This window comes from Callorhinus ursinus, unplaced genomic scaffold, assembly GCF_003265705.2.
Source record: "Callorhinus ursinus isolate GAN/ISIS: 27379988/994484 unplaced genomic scaffold, GSC_fseal_2.0 scaffold58, whole genome shotgun sequence".
Lineage (NCBI taxonomy): Eukaryota > Metazoa > Chordata > Mammalia > Carnivora > Otariidae > Callorhinus > Callorhinus ursinus.
Genome location: NW_027397120.1, coordinates 1,281,721 through 1,303,953, shown reverse-complemented (window position 1 = coordinate 1,303,953; position 22,233 = coordinate 1,281,721). Strand labels below are relative to the sequence as shown.

The 22,233-nt window shown below is 60.3% G+C and overlaps 1 protein-coding gene across 3 annotated transcripts in view; it reads right to left on the bottom strand.

Moving 5' to 3' along the window:
• The window catches only part of STK32C (serine/threonine kinase 32C), a 70,903-nt gene that overhangs the window by 4,091 nt on the left and 44,579 nt on the right, over window positions 1–22,233 (bottom strand). For 2 of the 3 annotated variants that reach the window (XM_025880043.2, XM_073884658.1), the window contains 8 exons: window positions 9,153–9,304; window positions 5,976–6,149; window positions 5,013–5,050; window positions 4,821–4,910; window positions 4,473–4,576; window positions 3,865–3,981; window positions 2,522–2,647; window positions 2,305–2,436 (listed from right to left, as the gene is read on the bottom strand). In XM_025880043.2, the coding sequence (XP_025735828.1) occupies window positions 2,305–2,436; window positions 2,522–2,647; window positions 3,865–3,981; window positions 4,473–4,576; window positions 4,821–4,910; window positions 5,013–5,050; window positions 5,976–6,149; window positions 9,153–9,304 (933 nt within the window). The remainder of the gene's footprint in view (window positions 1–2,304; window positions 2,437–2,521; window positions 2,648–3,864; window positions 3,982–4,472; window positions 4,577–4,820; window positions 4,911–5,012; window positions 5,051–5,975; window positions 6,150–9,152; window positions 9,305–22,233) is intronic. The other variant, XM_073884657.1, reaches the window with a different exon arrangement.

The window sequence follows — 22,233 nt, the reverse complement described above, 5'->3', positions numbered from 1 at the left end:
CACCTTGGCCTCCCCAGAGGAGCCACCACCCTGGCCGGGTGACCGGCTCCACCATCAGGGACAGGGCTTCTGTACCAAGAATGTGTCAGCCTTGCCTGACCTCCTGCTGATAATACATGGACAAGTGCACACACTCCCGCCTGAGAAACGATTCAACCAGGGCTCTGAGCTCTCGGGCTAGGGTCCGTGTCACGCCAGGAGGGGAGCAACTGACACACAGACCCCCGGAGGAGAGGTACACGAGGGTACCTCATGTACACCACACAAGAGGTACATGGAGGACGGGAGCGGCCAGGGCTGTGGTCCATCCTGCTAACCGTGCTCATCTTGGGCCTGAGGCTGGTTCCAGAACTATCCAGGGCACGGTGGGAGCAGGTGGTACCGAGGTGGGCTGCACGCACCACGGGGTGCACAGAGCACCCCCTTCCACAGTTGTGTCATGTGCATCGGCAGGAAGCTTTGTGCTGTGTCTGTGTGTCCATCCTGCTCTGGGCGCTGTCCTTCCAATGCCCACACTTGCGCCATTCGGTCCCTGGCCAACACGCACACGGTGGGAAGGCCGCAGAAACGCATGTCCCTCCTGCCCCATAGCTGATGGCCGTGGGGGCTGGGAATGGCCGTGGGGGCTGGGAGATGAAAGCCAGCATCCTCGAAGTGTGGCCGACATGCCAGGGTCCCTGCAGGGTCAGGCTGAAGCCACTGCCCACGGGACTTTGACATCCACCCCCCGGGGCCTATTTCCTGAATAAACCTTTCGGATGAATCCCCGTCTCCAGGCAGACGTCTCTGGGGCCTTAATGAGCACTGACACCCCAGCTGTCACCCACGGAGCCTGCAACCAGGCTCCACTTCTAGCCAAAAACAGACCCGTGGAGCAGCTCAGATACACTTCCCAAACCTCCTGCAATTCACCGAAAATGCAAGGGACCCAAAGCAGCCGAGCAATCTTGAAAGAGAACAAAGTGCAGGACTCACGGTTCCTGATCTCGAAGCGTACTACAGTTACAGTCATCAGGCCAGTGCGGGGCTGGCACGAGGAAGATGAACAGATCAATGGGGTAGGATCGCAAGTCCATAAATAAACCCTTACTTTTGGTGGATTAATGTTTGAAAAAGACGCCAAGGCATTCAAAGGGAAAAGAAAGGTCTTTTCAAAAAACAGCACTTAAAAGAGTGCATCCACGTGCAAAATTTTGACCCTGGACCCCAACCTGATGCTATCCGTAAAAATGCACCAAAGCGGACCCCAGACGTAAAACTACACAACACTTAGAAGAAAAGGCAGCAACGAATCTTCGTGGCCTTCGGTCAGGCGGCGGTCTCTTGGGAGAGACGCCAGCAGCGGGAACGAGACAGCAGAGGTGGACACGCCGCGCTCCATCAGGTCCAACGCCTCCGCGAACGACACCTCCCGCAAAGAGGAGAAAACCCCCGGAACAGAATGCTTGCAACCTCTCTGACGAGGCCCTTGCCTCAGGACACGCACATGACTCTTAGCAATCCCGGCAGGACAAAGGGGCGTGGCTCGCCGGCTTCCGCGGAGGGGCTCCCAGTCCTCACCCCACAACCACACCAAATCAGCCCCACCTGGAAATGGGGGGGGGGGCACACCTGCAATTCCAGCCCCGCGCACCAGGGGCCGCCACCAGCAGCCAGGCCCCACTGCTCCCCAGGATCCAGGCACCCCAGGGATGCCCACAAACCTGCAGCCCTGCCGGGGGGGCGGCCGACACCCACCTCCCGCCTGACCCTGTGCCGGGGAGCAGGTGCGAGGAGGTGACCCTGGGCTGGGGGCCTCTGCCGGCTCAGACGGGTCCAGGGGCAGGAGGGGGCCACCAGTGGCTTACAGGGTCACCACTGTGACCCCTGCCATCCACACCTGTACCTCCAGGTGCTTCTGAGTACCAGCTGTACCCGGGGGACAGGTGCAGGGTTGATCCCATGCTCACAGCCGGAGCTCCCCAGAAGTGCCCCCACCTCCTGGGGCAGGAGAGGGGTTGCTGTGGGTTACACTGTGTCCCTCCCAGAGTGACATCCTACCCTGCAGCTCCCTGGAATGTGACAGAGTCAGTTAGGAGAGGGTCATCCGGGGTTAGGGTGTCCCTGTAAGAGGAGACACACCCAGGGAGAGTGTGGGAGACCCGAGAGCAGAGCTGGGCCTGATGCGTCCCCAGCCCGAGCACCACAGCCAGGAACAGGAGGGAGGTCACCTGCATAGGGGAAGGACGAGCAGGGCTCAGGTCGGGGGCGGGGCCTCAGATCAGGGTAAGGCAGGGAGGACCCCGTGCCAGGCCTGTCACTCACCGACTGCGAGCTGTCCCTGCTGCTGTCCCGGGACCTGTTCTTGGCCAGCCGCTTCTTCTTCTTGTGCAAAGGCCTGGACTCCAGGATCATCTCCTCCAGCTCGAAGGTGGGGTCGCAGTGAAGGCGGCCTTTCTGTGGGGGGGACAGGAAGCTGAGCCCTGTCTGCCGGTGGGCCCACGCCTGCCCGGAGCCGCTGCCCATCGCCTGCCAGGCTTACATTGGGCACGAAGCCCGGCGCCACCTTCTTCTCACTCAGGTCCTGCCACAGCACGCCAGCCAGTGACGGGGCTGCCTGCATGTCCTGCAGGCTGGACACTCGGTGCTTGGGGTCCACAGTGAGGAGCTGGAACAGGGCCCACATCAGACGGTGCCCAGGCCCAGCACGATCCTGGTGCACAGAGCTGGCCGCCTGACCTGGGGCCAGGGTACCCCAGGGAGGTCTCACTATAAGGATCTCAAGGGTCAGGCAAGGAAAGGGGGCACCCACCTCAGGTCAGTGCAGTAGTGTGGCCAAGGGGACAACCTGGCCAAGCCCCTGGAGCCCAAGGCCAGCAGAGGGCATGTGGGGTCCCCAGGGACATTCTACTGTGATTCACCAGCAGGCGGCAGCCTCAGCCGGCCTCGCTGCAGGGAGGGCCACAAGGACCTGGGCACAGCCCCTAGGGAGCCCCAGGGCGCCCTGTGTCACGGAGACTGAGTGTCCCCCCACATGCTGTCCTTCCTCTTAGAGAAAAGGCGGTAGATCCTATCTGAGGCTTCCCCAAGGCATGAGGCTTGGCGCATGGATGGTCCCCGCTCCCTGTTTGGGTCTCTGGGGGTCAAGGCCCCACTGCAGGAACCACCTGGGCAGGTGTGGGCAGAACTGTCAGCGGAGACTGGGTGGAGAGCCCCCTGGGGCCCGGGAGAGGCCTCCGGCTGCTTGGCTATCATTCCAGGGGCGAAGGTCTCCAGCAGGGGTGAGGGCACACGGAGGAGGGCCCTGTGGGCCAGGAGCCGAGAGCCAGCTGAGCCTTGTGTGTCCAGCAAGCTCTCCCACGCCCGGTCCTGAGCCCGGAGGCACAGGTGTGCTCCAAGTGGGGCTCCCTGAGTGGAGAGCGGTGGGGCCAGCCCAGACCCACACCCCAGGTGGAGACGCTCTGATAGCAACACCCGGCCCGGTCCCTGCCAGGCTGCAGTCCCCTGGGCTGCCCCAGCCACACCCTCAGGCCGTGGGAGGTGCAGGGGGCTCTAGGGTCTTCTCTGGGTGCTCCTGGAGCTGCGGCCAGTTCATCTCTGACCGGACGGGGTAGAGGAGGCTCCCAGCCCACACGTGCCCTCCCCACAACACGCCTGACGTGGTGACCTGTGCCTCAGTTTGGGCATCTGTGAAATGGGGTGATCATCATGGGGATTAGGTGAGCCAACGGGTGCGTGGGCTTCAGCTCACAACCAGTGCTCCGAGCGGCCGAGCTACCGCCAGATGGCAAAGAGCCTGAGGCTGGATGGGCTGTGGGCTGGGTGGGGGGAATGCAGACCCACGACCGCAGGACCCGCGGCCTTCCTCCGACGGGAGGGGCTCACCTTCCGCAGCAGGCCTACCATCTCCTTGGACCAGGTGGGCACGTACTGCACACTCGCCGTGCTGAACAGCTGCACCAGGGACTCCACGGCATTGCTGGAGTGGATGTCGTAGGGCCTCTGGGGGCGGGGGGCAGCACTATACCAGGTGCCTCACCCCCATGCCCAGAGCAGGCACAGCTCCCAGGGGGAGCCTGGGGCCAGGAAGGAAGCAAGTCACCCCCAAGAAGGTCTGGGCCTGGGTGGGTGGGCCCTGAGGCCAGGAGGGGCTGCCTTCCTCAGGGTGGGGGCTGGCGGCGTGGCTCAGGGTGCTGGGCTTCAGAGGCCCCCATGAGGGGATGGCCACCAGGATGACTCCCACAGGAGAGTCCCAAGAAGGCCGACCTGCTGACAGGTTTCTGGCCTGCCCACGGCCCAGGGGACCCTCGGGGGCTTCCCTCCTGCACCTGCTCAGTCTCTCTCCACGCAGACGCTTCACTGAAAGTGTGCATCCATGGAGCGTGCAGCTGTCCCTGAGCACCCATGGCGGGGGGGCAGCCTCTTCCTTCCCTGGGCACTCGGGCCACCCCTGGGGGACACAGCCAGCTCAGGGTCCGGGGCCAGCTCCTTACCCATCCACGTAGCAGCTCATAGGCCAGCACCCCCACTGACCACCAGTCCACCTCGAAGGAATAGCCGCTCCCACCACTGACGAAGGACTGGAAGATCTCCGGAGCTTTCCAGGAAGGGAGAGGCAGCTGAGTATCCCGCACCCACAGGCCCCAGGCCCCCTCCCCCACTAATTGCCTGGGGGCCCCTCCTCCCCCTGGTGTGGGCTGTGGGATCAAACGGGCTATGCTTAGCAGCCTGCTCCCGTCCCACACCGTCCTGTGCCTTCAGGGAAGTGACATGAGGCCCCCTCCCCCCTGGCCTGGGTCCGACACAGCACGCCCAGTAGTGGGCCAGTGGCCTCGGCTCACCCATGTACGGCTTGGTCCCAGCTAGTGCAGTGGCCCGCTCCCCGTCCTTTATGATGGTGGCGATGTTGAAGTCGGTCAGATGCGCGTGCCCTGCGAGCAGAGAAGACAATGCAAGTGTCCCAAGGGCTGGAGATGCATCCCATGGGCGAGGCGCACGCCCCCCACGTCCAGCCTCACACAGCCTCGGCTCACCTTGCTCATCCAGCAGGATGTTGTCGGGTTTGACGTCCCTGTTGAGGGAGCAGGAAATGGGGAGATGGTCCAGGAGCCCTGTTCGTGCCTCGCAGTCCCTGGCAGGGCAGGGCGTTCCCTCAAGGGCCCCTCCCCACTCAAGGCAGAGGCCCCAGAGACTCAAGTGGGCCTTAAGAAGGTGCCGCCTGGCAACATTCTGACGGAGCCAGGTGAAACTAGCTATTCTGGTCCTGGGGCTGGGGACACCTCCAGCCCCCCACTGGCTGAGGCCAGACAGACCCGGGAGAATGCACTGGACGCAGGGGTGCTGGAGCCCCCGAGGACAGATGCAGAGCCCCCTCACCCACACCCCCAGGCTGGCCCGTCTCACAGAGCCCTGGGACTGCACCAAACTGATGATCTGGGTCTATGCCTTCCACCGGCTGGCCTCAGGCCTCACCTTCCCTGACTTCTAGGTGCTCAGTCAATGTTTCGTGCCTGAATCGTAACCAGATAACAGAATCCCCCGGGCAGAGATGCAGAGATCCCACCTATCCGACCGGATAATACACCACATGCATTTGCTTGTTTTGTTCTCCAGGTACAGCTTTATCTTCCTAACTTGCTTTCAGCTAATGTTAAAATTTGTTTCAGTCCCCAGGGGCATGGCAGATGAGCAAATGGCCTCTGCTAGGTGGTAGCCAGGATCCCACAGCTGGACAGACCAGGTGAAGGGGACACCGATCCTGGCTAGCCGGGGGCTGCTCGCACAGGACCCACCCCAAGGGGGGCACCAGGTGCACAGTTGTGGGGCTGGCCTTGGAGCCAAGCGCTGATGGGCGCAGGTGCTACACCTGAGGGCAGGTCTGTAGGCCAGGGGGTGGGCAGATCATGCAGGAGCCTGTCCGAGTTCTGCTGTGGTGTAGCCACCCTGCGGGTGGACTGGCCTAGGCAGGCGACCCACCCTGTCAGGTGTGCACACACCTGTGGATAATGTGCTGACTGCGCAGGTAGTCGAGGGCCAGCGCCATCTCGCAGATGTATAGCCTCACCGTGTCCTCGGAGAACTGGACGTTCTGCTGCAGGTGGTAGCGCAGGTCTCCACCCAGAAGCAGGTCCACCACCATGAACATGTCCTCCTCGTCCTGGAAGGAGTACCTGAGGGCACCGGGGGAGAACGTGGCACACGCATGACAGGGGAACCGAGGTCACAGCTCCTGCCACACCTGATGAACCGTCTAAGGGCTTGGGTACCCCCAACCTCCCACGGGCACTCCCCAGGAGCAGGGCCTTGCCCAAGGCACTGACTCTGCCCATGCTCAGGAGCTGCTCTGAGCCAGGACCCTCAGGAAGGGCAGAGCAGCCTATCCTGATGGGAGGCAGCCCAGTGGGGGATAGAGATGCTGGGAGTGACCAGGTTTCTGGCCTGCCCACGGCCCCAAGGGACCCTCAGGGGCTTCCCTCCTGCACCTGCTCAGACAGTCTCTCTCCACGCAGACGCTTCCCTGAAAGCGCGCATCCATGGAGCGTGCGGCTGTCCCTGAGCACCCATGGCGGGGGGGCAGCCTCATCCTGTGTGCATCCTTTGCTGTGTGCAAAACACAGCATCATTTTTGGCCATTTCCCTGCTGCTCCTCTTCTCTAAAAAGGGGATAAAAACATCTGCCTTGGAGGGTTGTTAAAGAATGGAGACCACAAGGCAAAATGCTCAGGCAGTGCTGCACAAGGGGCCAGCTTCTAACAATGGTGGTGATGGTGATGGTGATGATGGTTATGATGTGGTGATGGAAGTGATGGTGATGGTAATGACTGGTGGTGATGGAGGTGAGGTTGATGATGGTGATGATGATGGTGAGGATGGTGATGATGGTGGTGGTGATGGTGATGATGATGATGGAGGTGATGGTGGTGATGATGATGATGGTGATGATGGTGGTGGTGATGGTGATGATGGTGATGATAATGGTGATGGTGATGATGGTGATGGTGATGATGGTGATGGTGATGTTGATGATGATGATGGAGGTGATGGTGGTGATGATGGTGATGATGGTGGTGGTGATGGTGATGATGGTGGTGGTGGTGATGGAGGTGATGATGATGACGGTGATGGTGGTGATGGAGGTGATGGTGGTGATGGTGATGATGGTGAGGATGGTGATGATGATGGAGGTGATGGTGGTGATGATGGTGATGATGATGGAGGTGATGGTGATGATAATGGTGATGATGATGGCAATAACAAAACAACAGTTTAAGGGTCTCCTTCCGCTTTGTAATTTCTTTTGTGAGCTCTCAGAGAGAACTCTTATTGTTAAGCAACTGGCTCTTTCAGAATAACATTACAAAGAATTGACTTTTTTATGTGCTATTCTTCTGCCTGCCCACCAGAAGCCACCCTGCCCTCATCTCAGGGACAGGGGGCCTGGGGAGGGGGATATGGGACCAGAGAGCAAAGGGACTTGGAATGCCAGGCTCCAGGACAGGTCATGAGTCCTGGGGAGCAGTGGACGAGAGCACATGGCCTCCCACACCGAGGTGAAGCTGCAGCGGCCCTGTGCTGCGCGGCCCTGGGATGGTGGGAGGCAGGCCAGCCTGGGCAGATGGGGTCCTGGCTGCAGCAGCACAGGAGGGGCACAGTACCTATAATGATGGCTCCCATCCGGCCTCACCCTATGTGGAGCACTTTGCCTGTATAGATGCATCTCCTGTTCTGGCCTGGGGACCACTCTGACCTCTCTTCCACTGAAGAGGTGACTCTGAGGCAGGGTGGACGACTTCAACCCAGGAGCCCATGTCCTGGCCACTAGGCACCCTGCCTCCCCAAGAGAGGCCCAGATGGCCTGGGAGGGAAGCTAAGACCCCAATGTTGGGAAATCCCAGGTCTTCCTTTTTGACAAGCTCCAGGCCGTGTCATGGTTGAGGGTCAACCACAGAGAGCAGCCTGTTCCCGTGAGGCTGCAAGCGGGTCGTTTGCACCGCACTGAACTACCACCCCAGCAGAGCAGTCACCATCTCTGAGGACGAGGGCTCTGACTCTCCCTGGCCATCAGGCAGAGAGGGCAGGTTTAAGGGGTGCTTGGATGCCTCCAGCTTTAGAACCACTGTCCCAGGATGCTGAAGACGCCACGATGGAGCACAATGATGTGGTGTGGCCCTGCTCGCCTCTGCTCGCACAGAGACTAGACAATCATAGGGCCGTGGAGCCACAGCGAGGGAGGTCAGGGGCCGCATCCGGGGGTGAGGAGCCGGAGGAGGCCTGGGCAGCCCCGGGTCTCACTGCCCTGCAGGCCTGGCTCAGCACCCGGGCAAGGCCATGCCCCCCGTGGCACAGCCAGCTCCTCCTCCTGTATTACAACCAGGCAGGACCCCGGGTTCTGACTCGCGGAGCTGGCTGCGGGCTGCCGGTCACATTGAAGGACCTCCTATACCTGTGGTCGCCCCAGATGAATAACCGAAGGGGGGTCTTCAGCCCTGAGTGTGTCCCCTGGAGGAGCTAGCACCAGGTCACTCCCAACAATGCCCTGTCCCACCTTTCTGTCCCCAGATGCTGGTGGGGCTGCCTCTCCCTCCACGTTTGGCTGACAGACCCCCGCTCATACTGGGGGGTGTTTCAATTGTCCTGAGGCGGCACTACCAGGACCAGAACCCATTCACTGCATGCCTTCCCGGGTGCTTGAGCACCTATGCCCACAAGGGCCCTCGGGAAAGCCACCCAGTCCATAAGCCCATCAGGGAGCACAGACCCCAGGATGGGGGCTGTCAGGGAGGATTCAGTGAGGACCTCATGTCAGGGAGGACCCTCGCGCAGCAGGACTCCCACGTAGGAAAGAGGCAGTGATTTCATTGCAGTTAAGGGCTCCTTCCCCTCCAGGAGCTGGTCTGGGTGCCCATTTTATGGAAGAACTCGACCCCAATACTCTCCCCACTGGCTTTAGTGGCAGAAACTCCATGGGCCACAGGCCTCTTTGTGGGAAAACCTGGCCCTCCCGTGGGTGGGGAGACCTGCGTCAACACGGTGCGCCCTGCACACCTGGACAGCTCTGGCCCCAGGGAACCAGAAGCTGAGTGGATGGAGAGTCAGGGTGTCCCCAAGGCAAGGGAGGAGGGAGCACCGGGGAAGGGCCCTGGGGCAGGGGAGGGTGGTGGCTGATCACCCACCACAGGTTCACCAGGAAGACATGCTCGATCTCCTGCAGGATCTCCAGCTCCCGGAACACGTTGCGCACCTCATCCCGCTCGATGCACTGCTGCTTGTTCATGTACTTCATGGCGTACATCTTCTCTGTGTCCCGCTTCTGCACAATGCACACCTGGAGGGCAGACGGAATGTCCACGTCGATGCCACCACCCTCACCCCCCCACCCTGCCCACTGCAGACGAGACCCGGAAATGACCGGATGTCTTTGGTGGGGCAGGACCCAGCCAAGAGCACAGCGCTGGGGCCCCAGCCCCTCCCCAGCGGTGCCCTGGCACCCCTTCCCGGGGCTCGGAGCAGCCACTGACTTGGAGGGCTGTGGGGGGAGGTCGAGGAAGACCCCCTCAGCCAGAGCCCTGCACCGGGAAGGCCCCATGTGCGAGAGCTGCTGTCCTCATCAACCCTCTGCCACCATCCCCATCGCAACAGGGACTCTCCTGTGACGACAGGGTCCTTGCAAGGCTCTTAAATGCCAATCCCCTGGGGCTCGAAACCGCAAAGTCAGCACTGTTGGCGGTGCTTACACGTTTGGGACGGAGAGACACAAGAAGCACAGAGTTGGCTGGGGCAAGCCCCAGTGGCCAAGGGGCATCAGTCAGAGCCAGGGACGAAGGTCTCCAGAAGGAAGGGGGCTAATGCACAAAATCGTGGGATGGGGTGGGCAATGCCATGGCCCCCATTCAGGTCGTAGAGAGACCACTCAAGGACAGATAACCAAAGCTACATGTGAGGGTCCCCTCGCCTTCAGGCTTCAGGTCTCCAAGCCGCAGGAGCCAGGGGTGGGGTGGGGGGTGGGAAAGAATGGGAGGAAGTGGAAGATTCTAGAACTCGAGGTGGGTGGGAGGCTGTCCCCGGCGCCTCACCCAAAGGCAGGTGGCCTGGCCCTGACCAGAAGCGTCAGTGAGCATCAGAGTCTCAGGCCAAACCCCTGGGATCCAGCCCGTGTGGGGGAAGCCCACATTCCCCCACTGGGAACGCGTCCTAAGAAATGAAGGTGCTTTTTTCAGAAGATGTTCATGATAGTTGAACGAACTGCTAATAACAGACTTTCAAGCAACCTTGACTTCCAACGACCTTATGGACACGGGCAAGTGAGCTCTGTGAAACACCACGCAGCCGCTGAAACAATTTTTATAAAGACTTAATGACATGTGACTATTTTTATAATGCCAAGCAAAAAACCTAAGCCTACGGCATTTAACGCACGACGTGGATGTGATGTACTGGACACGGGCAGAGATGGGAATGGAGTCCGGGGCAAGCACCCCTCTCCCGCCGCTCTGGCTTCTGCACTGTTACTGTGAGGGTATCTGGTGGGCAGGCGGCGGGTGACCGCTGGTTTTGGGGTGCTGGACGCAACAACTGAGCAGCCTTAGCCCGAGCGCTGAATGCGCCCACATCATCCAGTACAGGACCTTCGTGAGCTGCAGATGCAGTTTCCAAGGTAACGCCGCGCACCACCCTGCCAGCCCCCAGGGAGGCAAAGCTTGCCGGGGTGACACCCACGGGCACGGAGGAGCATCCTGCCATGCTGAGCTACACGGACCTCTGAGCCTGCTCAGCTCCCACCTCAAACCCACCCGGGGACCTGTGCAGGCCACCAAGCCCCCCGCAAAGCTCTGCCTAAAACTGCCTCTAGCTGGGCTGACTGCCAGAAAGCTAGCAGCCCAGGGATCTGGGGGCCAGCCTCAGACCTGCGTTGCTTTGGTCTTCCAAAGCCCCCCCCACCTGGTCTGGATGCCCCATGTTAAGCCCGTCCTTGCTGCTGTGCCTGGACCACAGTGGGGGACAGACACATCGAAGCCCCGGCACTGAGGGTGGGCAGAGTGGGGCAGGGAAGGGGGGCCACAGCCAACATCCTGCCCCATCCGTGCCGCCAAGGCTTCCCATGTGGATAAAGGCTGGGAGCAGTTCCCGTCTTCCCACGGCAAGAGGAAATGTGATGACCAGAGGGAGGGGCCCCGCTGTGTGGTCTTTTGTCACGGTGGCCCCAGGAAGCCAAGATGGCAGGCCGCCCGCCACCCTGGGAGCCCTGAGGGACGGAGAAGGGTGGCCGGTGTCACTGGACAGCGTGGTCCACGTCTGCTCTCTTTCCCAGCTGTCGGGGCTGCTGGGTGGAGACGGGCAACCTGTCTGTCGCACAGGGTTCCGGGCCTTGCTGGACAGAGACTGGGCGGAGGCGAAGCCCCTCCCACGCATGAGGCCACCAGTGTGAGAACGATGTGCTTTCTAGAACCTTCCTCATTTCAGCGAAATGGCCCAAAAGTCATCTGCAGGAGGGACAGCCCAAGCGCTCTCCCAACGGGCCTTGGACCGCCGGGCTCAATGGGCTGTGCTGCGTCCCCATCTCCATGAGCCCGACCTCCAATCTGGGGCCGTTCCCAGGGACGCAGACTGACAAAAAGGAGCAGCAGAGACCAGGGTTTCCCGGTAGGTATGTGAATGTGTGTGATCAGCTGCGATCACAGCCATAAAGCCCAGTCACCTGCTTGTCACCCTGGCTCTCGACGCTCTTCCTCAGGATTTCTGAGCCTGTGCAGAGCGGGGCATGGCTGGAGGGCTCCCTCCGTCAGCTGCACACCCAAGGGGCCCAAAGTGGCAGACAGACTGCACCCCCACCGGGACTCCTGGCCGAGGTCATGGGAGGAGAAGCCCAGAGCTTCAGAACCGCCTCCACGTCTGCCGAACGAGGCACATTTGGTGGCTCCCCGCGAGGCTGGCAGCCCGGGGAGCTGAAGGCCGGCCACCCCCTCCCACTTTTGGGAGACCTGGCTGACCCGGTGTTGCGGTCATGGACTGTGCACATGCGGGTTACCACGGGCCCATCCGGCACGTGACAGCCAGGAACACTGGTGAGGTCCCGCTGAACTGCGGGAACAAGGCCCCAGGAGCCCGGCGCTCACACCACATCCCAGGGTGTGGTCGGTCCTGCTGCTGACGACTGTCAGCTCCCGCCACACAGACAGACAGACGGACGGACGCAAGAGCAAAGCCAGCCCTGTTTCCAGTGGACACTGCCCTTGGGGAGGAGAGCGCCGACTTCTGGGTGGGACGTGGGTCCAGCGAGGCGGGGCACCTTCAACACGGGGGAAACCAAGGCCCCAGCCGTGGAGCGACTGAGAGCTGCCCTCCAGGACTCGGTGAAATTCTGAAAGAGGAAGTTGTCCCAAGTGCCAGGAGGTACTGCTAGCCAGCCGTCTGATGATGGGAGGGGGCTCTCCACGGCTCGGGGTTTGCGGGTCCAGCCCCTGGCCACCCCTATTAGGTAGGTCTCAGCCTCAGCATCACCTGCCTGCCTGGTGGGAGGGAAGGCCGCGCTGGAGGGGTAGGGACAGCTGCGTGCCGAGGCCGCCGGCCGGAAGGGGGGCGGCAGCAGCCCGGGTTTTGGCGGTGGAGACCTGGGGCTCTGCTTCGGCCCCTGACGGGACAGCAGGATCTGCGGCGCTGGGCTTGGGCGCCACCCCCGCCATTCCCACTGTCCCCGTGGTCCCTGCTCAGGCGGCATTCACAGGACGAGAGGGGAAGTGCTCCGGCCTCCGAGGCTGGGAGCCCGCTGCCCCATTCAACCATCTCCTCCAAGGGCCTGGTCTGGGCTCTCTGAGCTGCTTCCTCCAGTCGAGGACTGGAGCAGACAGGCAGGATGGAACCGGACTGAAGCGCCAAGAGGAATGAGCTCTGCTGACCGGGGCACCCGGGCGGCTGGGGTTCCATGCGTAGCGCCCAGCGACAGCCCAGGAGCGGTGGTGGGTGACGGCCGGGTAGCGGCCATCTTAATTCAATGCTGTTGGTGTGTGTTGCAGATTTAGTGATTCACCCCAAGCTCTTTTCCTTTCCAAGTAGTTTTTGTTCCCCAGAAAGCAAATGCCTGGCAACAGATACTTCAAGCCGCAAACACTATGGGGAAGGTGCCTCCTGCTTCCACCTGGGGAGCTTCTAGAAGCTGGGGGGACAGGCCGGCACGGGTGGAGAGAGAGCAGGAGCGCGGCTCCGTGGCACCGCCCTCCGCAGGGCGCCTGGCTTCCCTGACACGTGGACCCATGTCCAGACCCCACGCGGGGCTGCCCCTCGCCAGGGAGGGCTGGGGTCGGCATCTCCCAGGATGGGCGGGCGTGTGCGGGAGGTGGGGGTGTGCCGACCTCTGGGTGCTTTGACGCCCCTCCGCCCCACCTCTCGGCCCGCACCCAGTTTGCTGACTTGTCTGCCTCTGCCTGCCTCTTCCAGCAGCCCCATGGACCCGGATTTTGTCTGCCTCGTTCCCAGATGTTTCAGCAGGACTGGCATAGAGTAGTGAATATTTCATTAATTATTTGAAGCCGAAGGGTCCCCGTGCCGTCCAGGGGGGCTTCCTTCCCAGGCAGAAGGAACAGGTCTGGCCATGTTCCTGCCCCAGGGCCCCCAGCAGGATGCTGGGCGAGCCAACTGCAGGCAGGACCTAGCCCACAGGACCCCGCATCCACAGACGGGCCCTCGATCGGGGGCGGTTCATATTCATCTTCTCATGTCGTGCCCACGGCGACCGCCCCCTCATGGGCGAGGAATGTGGACGAGGAGACAGGGTGGGAATGCAGTGGGCGCCCATGCAGCCCCATCCCAGCGGCAAACACAGCGCCTGAGTCAAGAGGCCGAAAGATGGCAACGAAAGGTTTAAAACCACCTCTGCTTGCAGGTGACCTGGTTTTGCATCTGGATTTGATGGAATCAAAGTAAGCACAGGGGAGTGAGGGAGGCTGTCATTCTCTCCGGAAAGACTCAAGAGTGGGCTGAGCAAGTGGAAGGCAGGCCAGGTTGGGGGACCTCATCGGCCTGTGGCTCCTTCCCGAGCAGCTTTACCAGCACAATGAAAACTCCGCCAGGGATGTTTCACTATGGTTTGGGCTCTTTGTTTGCTTTGTTCGTGTTTCTTTTTTCCTGGAGCTGACAAGTTGGTTGTACAATTCATTTGGGAAGATAATCAATCAAAAGTAGACAGAAAAAAAAAAAAAACCTCTAAAAGGAGAGCAAGGCCATGCCTTTGCCCACCGGGCAGAGCTTCCTTAGTAAGCGGTCCTGGAGCAGGACAACGGGGCTGGCCAAAGGAAATGAAGAGAGTCCGGAATCAGCCCCACCGCGCAGGGACGTGTTAGTATATCATAAAGGCGGCACCTCAAATTTGTGGGAAAATGGACTTTTTTTTTAAAGGATTTTATTTATTTATTTGACAGAGAGAGAGAGACAATGAGAGAGGAAACACAAGCAGGGGGAGTGGGAGAGGGAGAAGCAGGCTTCCTGCGGAGCAGGGAGCCCGATGCGGGGCTCGATCCCAGGACCCTGGGACCATGACCCGAGACGAAGGTGGACGCTTAACGACTCAGCCACCCAGGCGCCCCGAAAATGGACTTTTTAATAAGTGGTGCTGGAATCACTGAATAGCTATATAAAAAAGATACAATTTGATCCATTCGTGACACTGCGAGCCAGGATCGATCCCAGATGCATGAGTGTTAACATGATAGCTGAAACGTAGACGTGCTCCATGAAAGCCCACAGAGCTCTGTGACCCGGGACGGGACAACCTTCCTGTGACGCGAAGCCCCCGGCAACAAGGGAAAAGACTGATAAACAACATATAAAAATAAAGCATATTTTACATGGAAAAAACACATAAACTTGAAAGATAACACAGTGGGAAAATATTTGCAATTTATGTCAGAAACAAAATGTTAGTGTCCCCGATACAGAATGAACCTCTAAAAATAAAAGAGAACATCAACGCGACAGGAAAATAGGCAACGGATATGCAAATGGCCTCCTAACACCTAAAAAGATGCACAACCTTGCTTATCATAAAAGGCAAAGTAAAAACTCAGTGAGACGCCATTTCTCTCTGGTCAGACTGGCGAAAATCCAAACGTTGGGAACACATCACATAGCAGGCGCTGTGGTGGAGAACGCAATGATGGCCGGCCAGGGGAGGCCACGTCCAGCCACCCACATGTGCATTTCCCTTCCAGCCCACGCGCCCGCGTCCACGAACGAACCCCCGGATACACTGGCAAAGCAGAGGCTCACGCACGTAGATGCAGCCCTGCCTGCAATTGCACAGGCCGACGACAGCCCCCCCACACCACCCCCAGGGTGTGCGGTCGGCTGAACAGCGGCCCCCAAACATGTCCAGGCTCTAATCTCTGGGACCTGTGGACTTGTCACCTCACACGGCACGAGGGGCTTTGCAGATGTGATCGAGTGAAAGTTTCTGAGATGGGGGAGTATCGCCGAGCACGTCGGCGGGCCGGGTGTCAGCACGAGGGTCCTTACAAGGGGAAGAAGGAGGCAGGAGGGTCAGAGTCAGAGAAGGAGGCAGGGGCTGAGGGATGCAGGGCCACGGGCCAGGAAATCAAGACACGCAGGCTTCTCTAGAAAGTGGACGATGCCCCCTGGAGCCTCCGGAAGGAGCCAGCCTGCCCACAGCCTGACTTCAGCCCACGGCTTGCCCACAGCCGACTTCTGACCACCAACACGGCCACAGAACACATTTGCAGCCACTGCACTTGCAGCCTTTGTCACAACCCATCAGCACGTCCGCCCAGTGTCACGCTGCCACAAAATGGAGTGTTGGTGTGGAGATGGTGGGTGGAGAGTCACGTCCAGAAATCCTGTTACGTGAAAAGCAAAGCGTGGAGAAACGCTGAATGGAAGCCACCACTGATTTCAGAAGCAGGTCGTATGAAAATATGAAAAAGAAATGAATGGGCATGTAAACCAAACTGTTTCCAAAGGAGGAAACAGGAAGGAAAAGCAAAAGAGGCTGCCCTTCCTGAGCAGCTGGCTGGACAGATTTTCACGTGACACCATGCAAATATCCTACACAAACATCACATTTAATATAAAGGGCAACCCCTAAAAACTGAAAGCAAAATAAGACATAAAATGGGGTGTGTATCGAGGAGGCGGGTTCATCAGAGAGGAACGACTTCAAGGGACTGTGAGCATGCCCTCCCCCCGTGGGATGCCTCACGTGGACCTCCCGGCTCTGGCCACGACAAAGGCCTGTAAAACGTGGCCAAGTCCCGGAGCAGCGAGCAGCCCTAGCGCCCAAACTGTGGTCTGTAAGTGTCACCCGCCCACACCTGGAGGGGCCGGGGTCCCACAGGGAAACCAAGGCTCTGCTCCTCGGGGCGAGAGCGTCGAGTCACACCAGCAAACAATGGCACCATCGGGGACAGAAAGCTGAGCCCCAACAGCATCACAGCACATGGACTGAAGGACAGCAGAGGCGACCCATCCACAGAGTCAGCGTGGCGCTGGAACACCACTTTGCTAGCTGCTAGAGGACACCAGGGGACCAGCTCTGTCCTTGGCCAGCTGTCCGTGAGCAGAAGAAGGCGTGTGTCCTTCTGGATGCGCTGTCCTCATGGACAGAGAACCGTTATGTATCAGCAGAGCTGCGAAGCCAGGAAGACTTCGTGGCAGAACCGGAATACCGCCTCTTGGCGCTCCTCAGGAAGCCACGGGTGAGCCACTGGCGGCCTAACTCCGACGAAACCGTGGTGGTCGCGGACGGAGCCTGGCAGCAAGTCAAACCGGATCCACCCGGCTGGTGTAGACCACAACTGGCTCACCAAGGGCGGGGTCATTCGGTAGCACATGTGGGGGCAGCACACACAATGACCTGGACCCTCCGCAGAAAGCGCAGGGAGGAGGGTGCCAGGGGGACGGGCCTCGCGTGGATTCCGTTCTGAGTCATCATATAAATCCTTACCATCATGACCACAAAGCATCAGTGGGATCATCTGAGTCTGACCAGGACCAGGTAGGAGCGACTGGCGCGGATTATCCCAGGGGCCGAAGGGACCGAGACCGTACGAGTGGAGGCGCCCGCTGAAATGTTCACAGATAAAGCGGGACGATTTTGGGGTTCGGTTCAGCTGCCCCCAGTGTGGGCAGGTAGCGGCTGAAACAAGATGAGCACCGAGCTGCGAACGGGTGCGGGGTGGTGAATTTTTCTCCTCCTCCCCATTTGTATTTATGTTTGAAGTTTTCCAAAATGAAAAATGAAAGATGTGAGGCCACACCCGTGTGGCTATGGAGGCTGACAGGGGCCTCAGCAGCAGCCCAAGCGTGGGCCCGGCCTGCTTCCCCAAGGGGCAGAGCCCGCAGGACGGGCTGGTCGGCAAGGGATGCGGGGCCCAGCTCAGTGCTGGCACGTGGGGAGGCCTGGAACCCGGGGTCCTGGGGGCTCAGGGCTGACTGCGCTGAGAAATGGCACTGCCTTAGCCCACCAGAGGTGGCAGACCTGACAGGTGTCCAGACACGCTGACTGGAGGTGGACCCTCGGGGCTCCCAGGGTGAGCAGCCTGGGTCAAGGGCACCCGCACCACCTCCCAATCCTGAAGAACAGCCTCCAGCCACCGGCCGTGTGCACCAAGCCGGCCTAACAAAGGAAGCTTCCTTCTCACCCGGGACACACACGGGGGTGGCCGCTCCTGCTGGGCCATGGGCTCACCCTCGGCCATCCACCCACTTGGTGCGCCCAAACCGCTTGGCCTGGAACCAGGCGCGCCTCTCTGGCCGCGGCCCCCAGCAGCCCCCAGCCAACATAATGACCGTTCATGCGCTGACCAGGAAGGAGAGTGAGCGTCCTCCTTCTCCGGAATCAGTCACCAGGGAGACGGCTATTTTAAGGCACAAAAGCAAAGCCTGGGTGACCCAGAGACCAACCCAGCAAGTTCACATTGTGCTTTGGCCCACTTCGGAGCATGTGATAAATGGTCTGTGAGATGCTGCTCCCAGGGGAGGCCGCCATGCCGGTCTCTTTGGGCCTGCGAGTCTGAAGGAGACGGTGACAGCCGGGAAGATGCCAGGCACCTGCAGGTCCCAGCCGGCTTCAGCCCTTGGCCTGGGCGGCATCCAGAGCAGACCCCTCCACCAAGTGAGCTCCCTGGGGCAGGGAGAGGAAAGAGGCTCTGCCCTCAGCCCCGGCCCTCCCTGCTGCCCTGTCCAGCCCCTTCTAGCTGGGCACTGACCTCCCACTGCCCCTTCCCAAACCCTCCCACTGCTGCATGCACGGTGTCCCTCTGATTCTCTGAGCAGCGCCTGTGCCCTCCCCCCACACCCTCCGCCTCCCTAGGGCTTGTTCTGTTTGGGCCTCAGCATCCCTCACCCCTCGAGAGCCACCGTGTAGCCCTCAGCCCGCACCCCACCCAGCCCAGCACGGCCCCTTCTGTGAGGTGGGGTGGACCCAGGTCAGCTGGGCAGGGTCCCTCATCTGACTGCTGGCTCTGTGGCCAAGCCCTTCCCATCAGGGCACCCCAAGTAGGAACTGCTTTTGTAAGGTCACTTAGGAAACTCACACCTGAACACGGGCCCTCTGGAGCTGCGCCGAGAGGGGAGGGCAGCAGCGCAGGGAGCCCTGGGTGCTGGGGCCACGGAAGAGCTGAGAGCTGGCCCGGCTTCTGCTGAGGGGGGCTGATGCCAAGCCCCCCGACAGTGTCGGGAGCTCAGAGCCTGCAGCATGAGCACACCGGGGCCTCTCCAGCCCTGCCTGGGGGCACCAGGTCACACTGAGTCGGAGCTCAGGGCCCTCGGGGCTGCTCCTCACAAGGCTGAGAACCTCTTCCCTTCCTCCCTTCATCCACGTGGACGCTCGGGCCCCTTCCAGCCGTCTGCGAACCAAGCTGCTGGGAACACGGGGGTGCAAACATCTGTTCCAGTCCCTGCGTTCAGTTCTCGGGGGTGCGCACCCAGGGGTGGGATCGCTGGACAATAGGGCACCTTGTGATATTTTAACAGCAGAGTTTTTTTTTTTAATTTATTTTTTTAAAGATTTTATTTATTTATTTGAGAGAGAGAGAATGAGAGATAGAAAGCACGAGAGGGAAGAGGGTCAGAGGGAGAAGCAGACTCCCTGCTGAGCAGGGAGCCCGATGTGGGACTCGATCCCGGGACTCCAGGATCATGACCTGAGCCGGAGGCAGTCGCTTAACCAACTGAGCCACCCAGGCGCCCCTTAACAGCAGAGTTTTAATTTTTTTTTAAAATCTCTTCTGTTCATTGGTCTATTCAAGATTGCAACTTGTATCATCAATTTGTATAATTTTCTACTTTGCTTCGCTTTGTTTGGGGTTTTGCTGAGGGCAGGTGTGTGTGTGTGTACGTGCACATGTGCACACACACGGGCTTCCCGGGGCTGGGATGAGGCTCTTCACGGCCAAGGGTCATTTGCGCCATTTGTGTGACTATGAGGGTGGACCCTCGTGGGAAAACCAGGGCTTGGGCTTGGGCGTGTGCGGGCTGCCCTGACTAAGGGTGACCCAGCGCCAGGCCGCCAGCCGCAGGCTCCTGCAGGCACCGCCAGACACCGTGCATTCTGGTGGCCACTGCAAGCCTGCCTTCAGCAATGCTTCTCCCCAGGGCTCCCCTGAGGGATTGGCGTGGTCAGGCCACAATCAAGCACGTGATGTGAACAAGAGCACGTGGGCACGGGTCTCTATGATCCAGAGTCCAGATCTGGTGTCTGGACGTCTCAGGAGAAGGGGCCGTGAGCCTGGTCCAAGAGCTGGAGGGGCAGGACACCTGAGCTCTCGGCCACAGCTGCTCATCCCTGTGGCGTTTCTGCCATTACAGAGGGTGAAACCACAGAAGGGCTCCTCCTTTGTTAACGGGAGGTGCTGCAGCACGGCGCTGGGCCGCTGGGCGGTTGGTTATTTACCTCCTCTAGGGTGTTGCCATGGCAATGGCTGGGTGTCCTCACAAACAGGGACCGCCAGGAAAGAAGCAAGGCCGCAAGGCCCAGGACTGCACTTCCTGCACCGGCCCCGACCTCCCCACTCTCGTCTCATCTCCAGGGTCCGTCTGAGGATCTGGTGGTCACAGGGGCGTCAGGAGGCTCCTCAGAGTTGTTGGGGTCTATGGCCAGGAAACACTGTATCTCCACTGTCTTAGCTCTTTCCCCAGAAACTGGAGAGAAACAAGACATGCTGGTCCGAACACTTCCTCCCCTCCACAAATAACAGTTCAGCTGGCGCACCTGCGAGAGCCGGACCTAGGACAAGGGAAAAGGGTCCCCAGGCCTCACAGCTGAATAAGAGCCTCCATCCCTGCGGGATTTCACAGCAAGCACCCTAACTAGGAACCCAGGGACTCCTGACAGGTCTGGGCTGGGCAGGGGACAGAAGGCGGCCAGGCCCGTCTACCCACAAATGGACAGCAGTAGGCACTCCCAGAAGCCTCCGTGTGAGCTCCAGCCCAGCCCTTCTTCTGCAGGTGAAGAGAGGAAGGGGGTGCCCTGGGGTACAGGGCATGCAGGGCAGTGGGCAGGAGGAGGCCTGGACAGGGAAGGTCAGAACTGAATCAAGACTGGGCGATGAGGGCAGAGAGGGGCCGGAGTGCAGGACAAGGGCCAGGACATCCCTACTCAAACACCCAATCATGTCCACTGTGCAAAAGCCAGTCACATCTCTGAAAAGCGCATCCAGGTCAGGGAACTCTGGACTCCCAAGGGGACACCCCACCTGCAGGAGACGGGTCTTTGCTTCCTAAAGGGCTAGGCCCTTCTATTGCCTCAACCTTTGCTTCCTGACGGTCGGGCAGCCTGACCAGGTGCCCCCTTGAGGAGGCTCTGCAGATCCCAGTCCCAAGTGAGACACAGACTCTGTCCCATGGACAGCATCACCAGGAGACGGTATCTTCCAGCAAGGAGCACATTCAGGTTGGCAAAACCAGATCCCCACCCAGTGGCCACACCTGCCACAGCGCTGCCCCCGCCCAAGTTGGGCGCATCAGCCACAGCCAGTGACCACCCAGGTCCTGGGCCACAGCAGCCACAGCGGCCGTGGGAATGCAGAGGGCAGCGGGGGTCGTAGGGGAACAGGGGTGAGGGGTGACAGACCTCACCATTTTCCAACAAACTGGAAAGTTAGAAAAGACAATCTCCTAGTCACAATAACAAAAATAGATAATATGCACAACAGCTTAACATGTAATAACTGTAAGAACAATAGGTAATAAACATAACAATGCAAAGGATTAATATGAAAATATAACATTTGAATAAAAAAGTACTGGATCCCTAGTTGGGTAAGTTATCAACTTTCCCTTAATCTTTGAATGTAATTCCTACCCAAATTTCATGAGTTTATTTTGATCTTGTCAGCACTTATTTAAAAGTTCAAATGGAAAAATAAATAGGAGGACGGCCGGCATCTTGAAAGAGCATGGGGCTGCTGGAGGGCAGGAAGCAGTACAGCTGGACCGGGCGGCCCAGGGGCGGTGGGCTTTGCAGAATCAGTGTTAAATTCCAGGTGGGGAAAGGGTTCTTCTCCAAAACAGTGTTTCCTCTGTTCCGGCTGTAAACGCACTAGTTAGTAAAACTGGTCGTACAGGGGCACTGAGAGCTGAGGCCGGTGGGAGGCGGCGGCTGCGGGCAGGAGGGGGGCGGCCCGCAAGCTCCCCCGGGGAAGGCGGCGAGTCCGGCGCGCCGCCCGCCGCCGCAAAGGGCAGCTGGAGAAGCAGGGCCGCCCCTTGCCCGGGGGCCCAGGGCCCCGCAGGAGGAGCAGAGAAGGGCGGCTCGCGCAGCCGCCCCGCAGAGGGGCACGGACCCGAGGCCCCGGCCCCTGGGGTCGGCGTCACCGCGCAAGGCGCCGCGGACCCCCGACCCTGGAAGCACACAGCCGGCAGGGTCCCCGTTCGCGGCCGCCACGGGCGCCGCCCTACCCGCCGGCCGCCGGCCCTGGTCACATGACCCCCCGGACCAATCCGAGTGCAGCACCCCGCGTGGCTGGTGCGCGGCAGGAGTGCGTGGTCGCACCCAGCCAATCAGAGGGCAGCGTGCGGGGCCGAAGCCCGCCCTGGCAGGTGAGACTGGCCCGGCGGAATCCCGGGGCGGCGCCTCCGCGCCAGCCCTGCCCCTCCCGGAGATGTTCGCTCACATCCGCCTGTCACCCTCTGCGGCTCTCTTGGATCAAGTGTTACTAGCGCCCCGAGGCCCCAGGCACCGGCATACAGCGCCTGCCAAGGGCTGTCACGCTCGTCACCGCGGGGGCGTCCCCCTGCCCCACCCGCGCACCT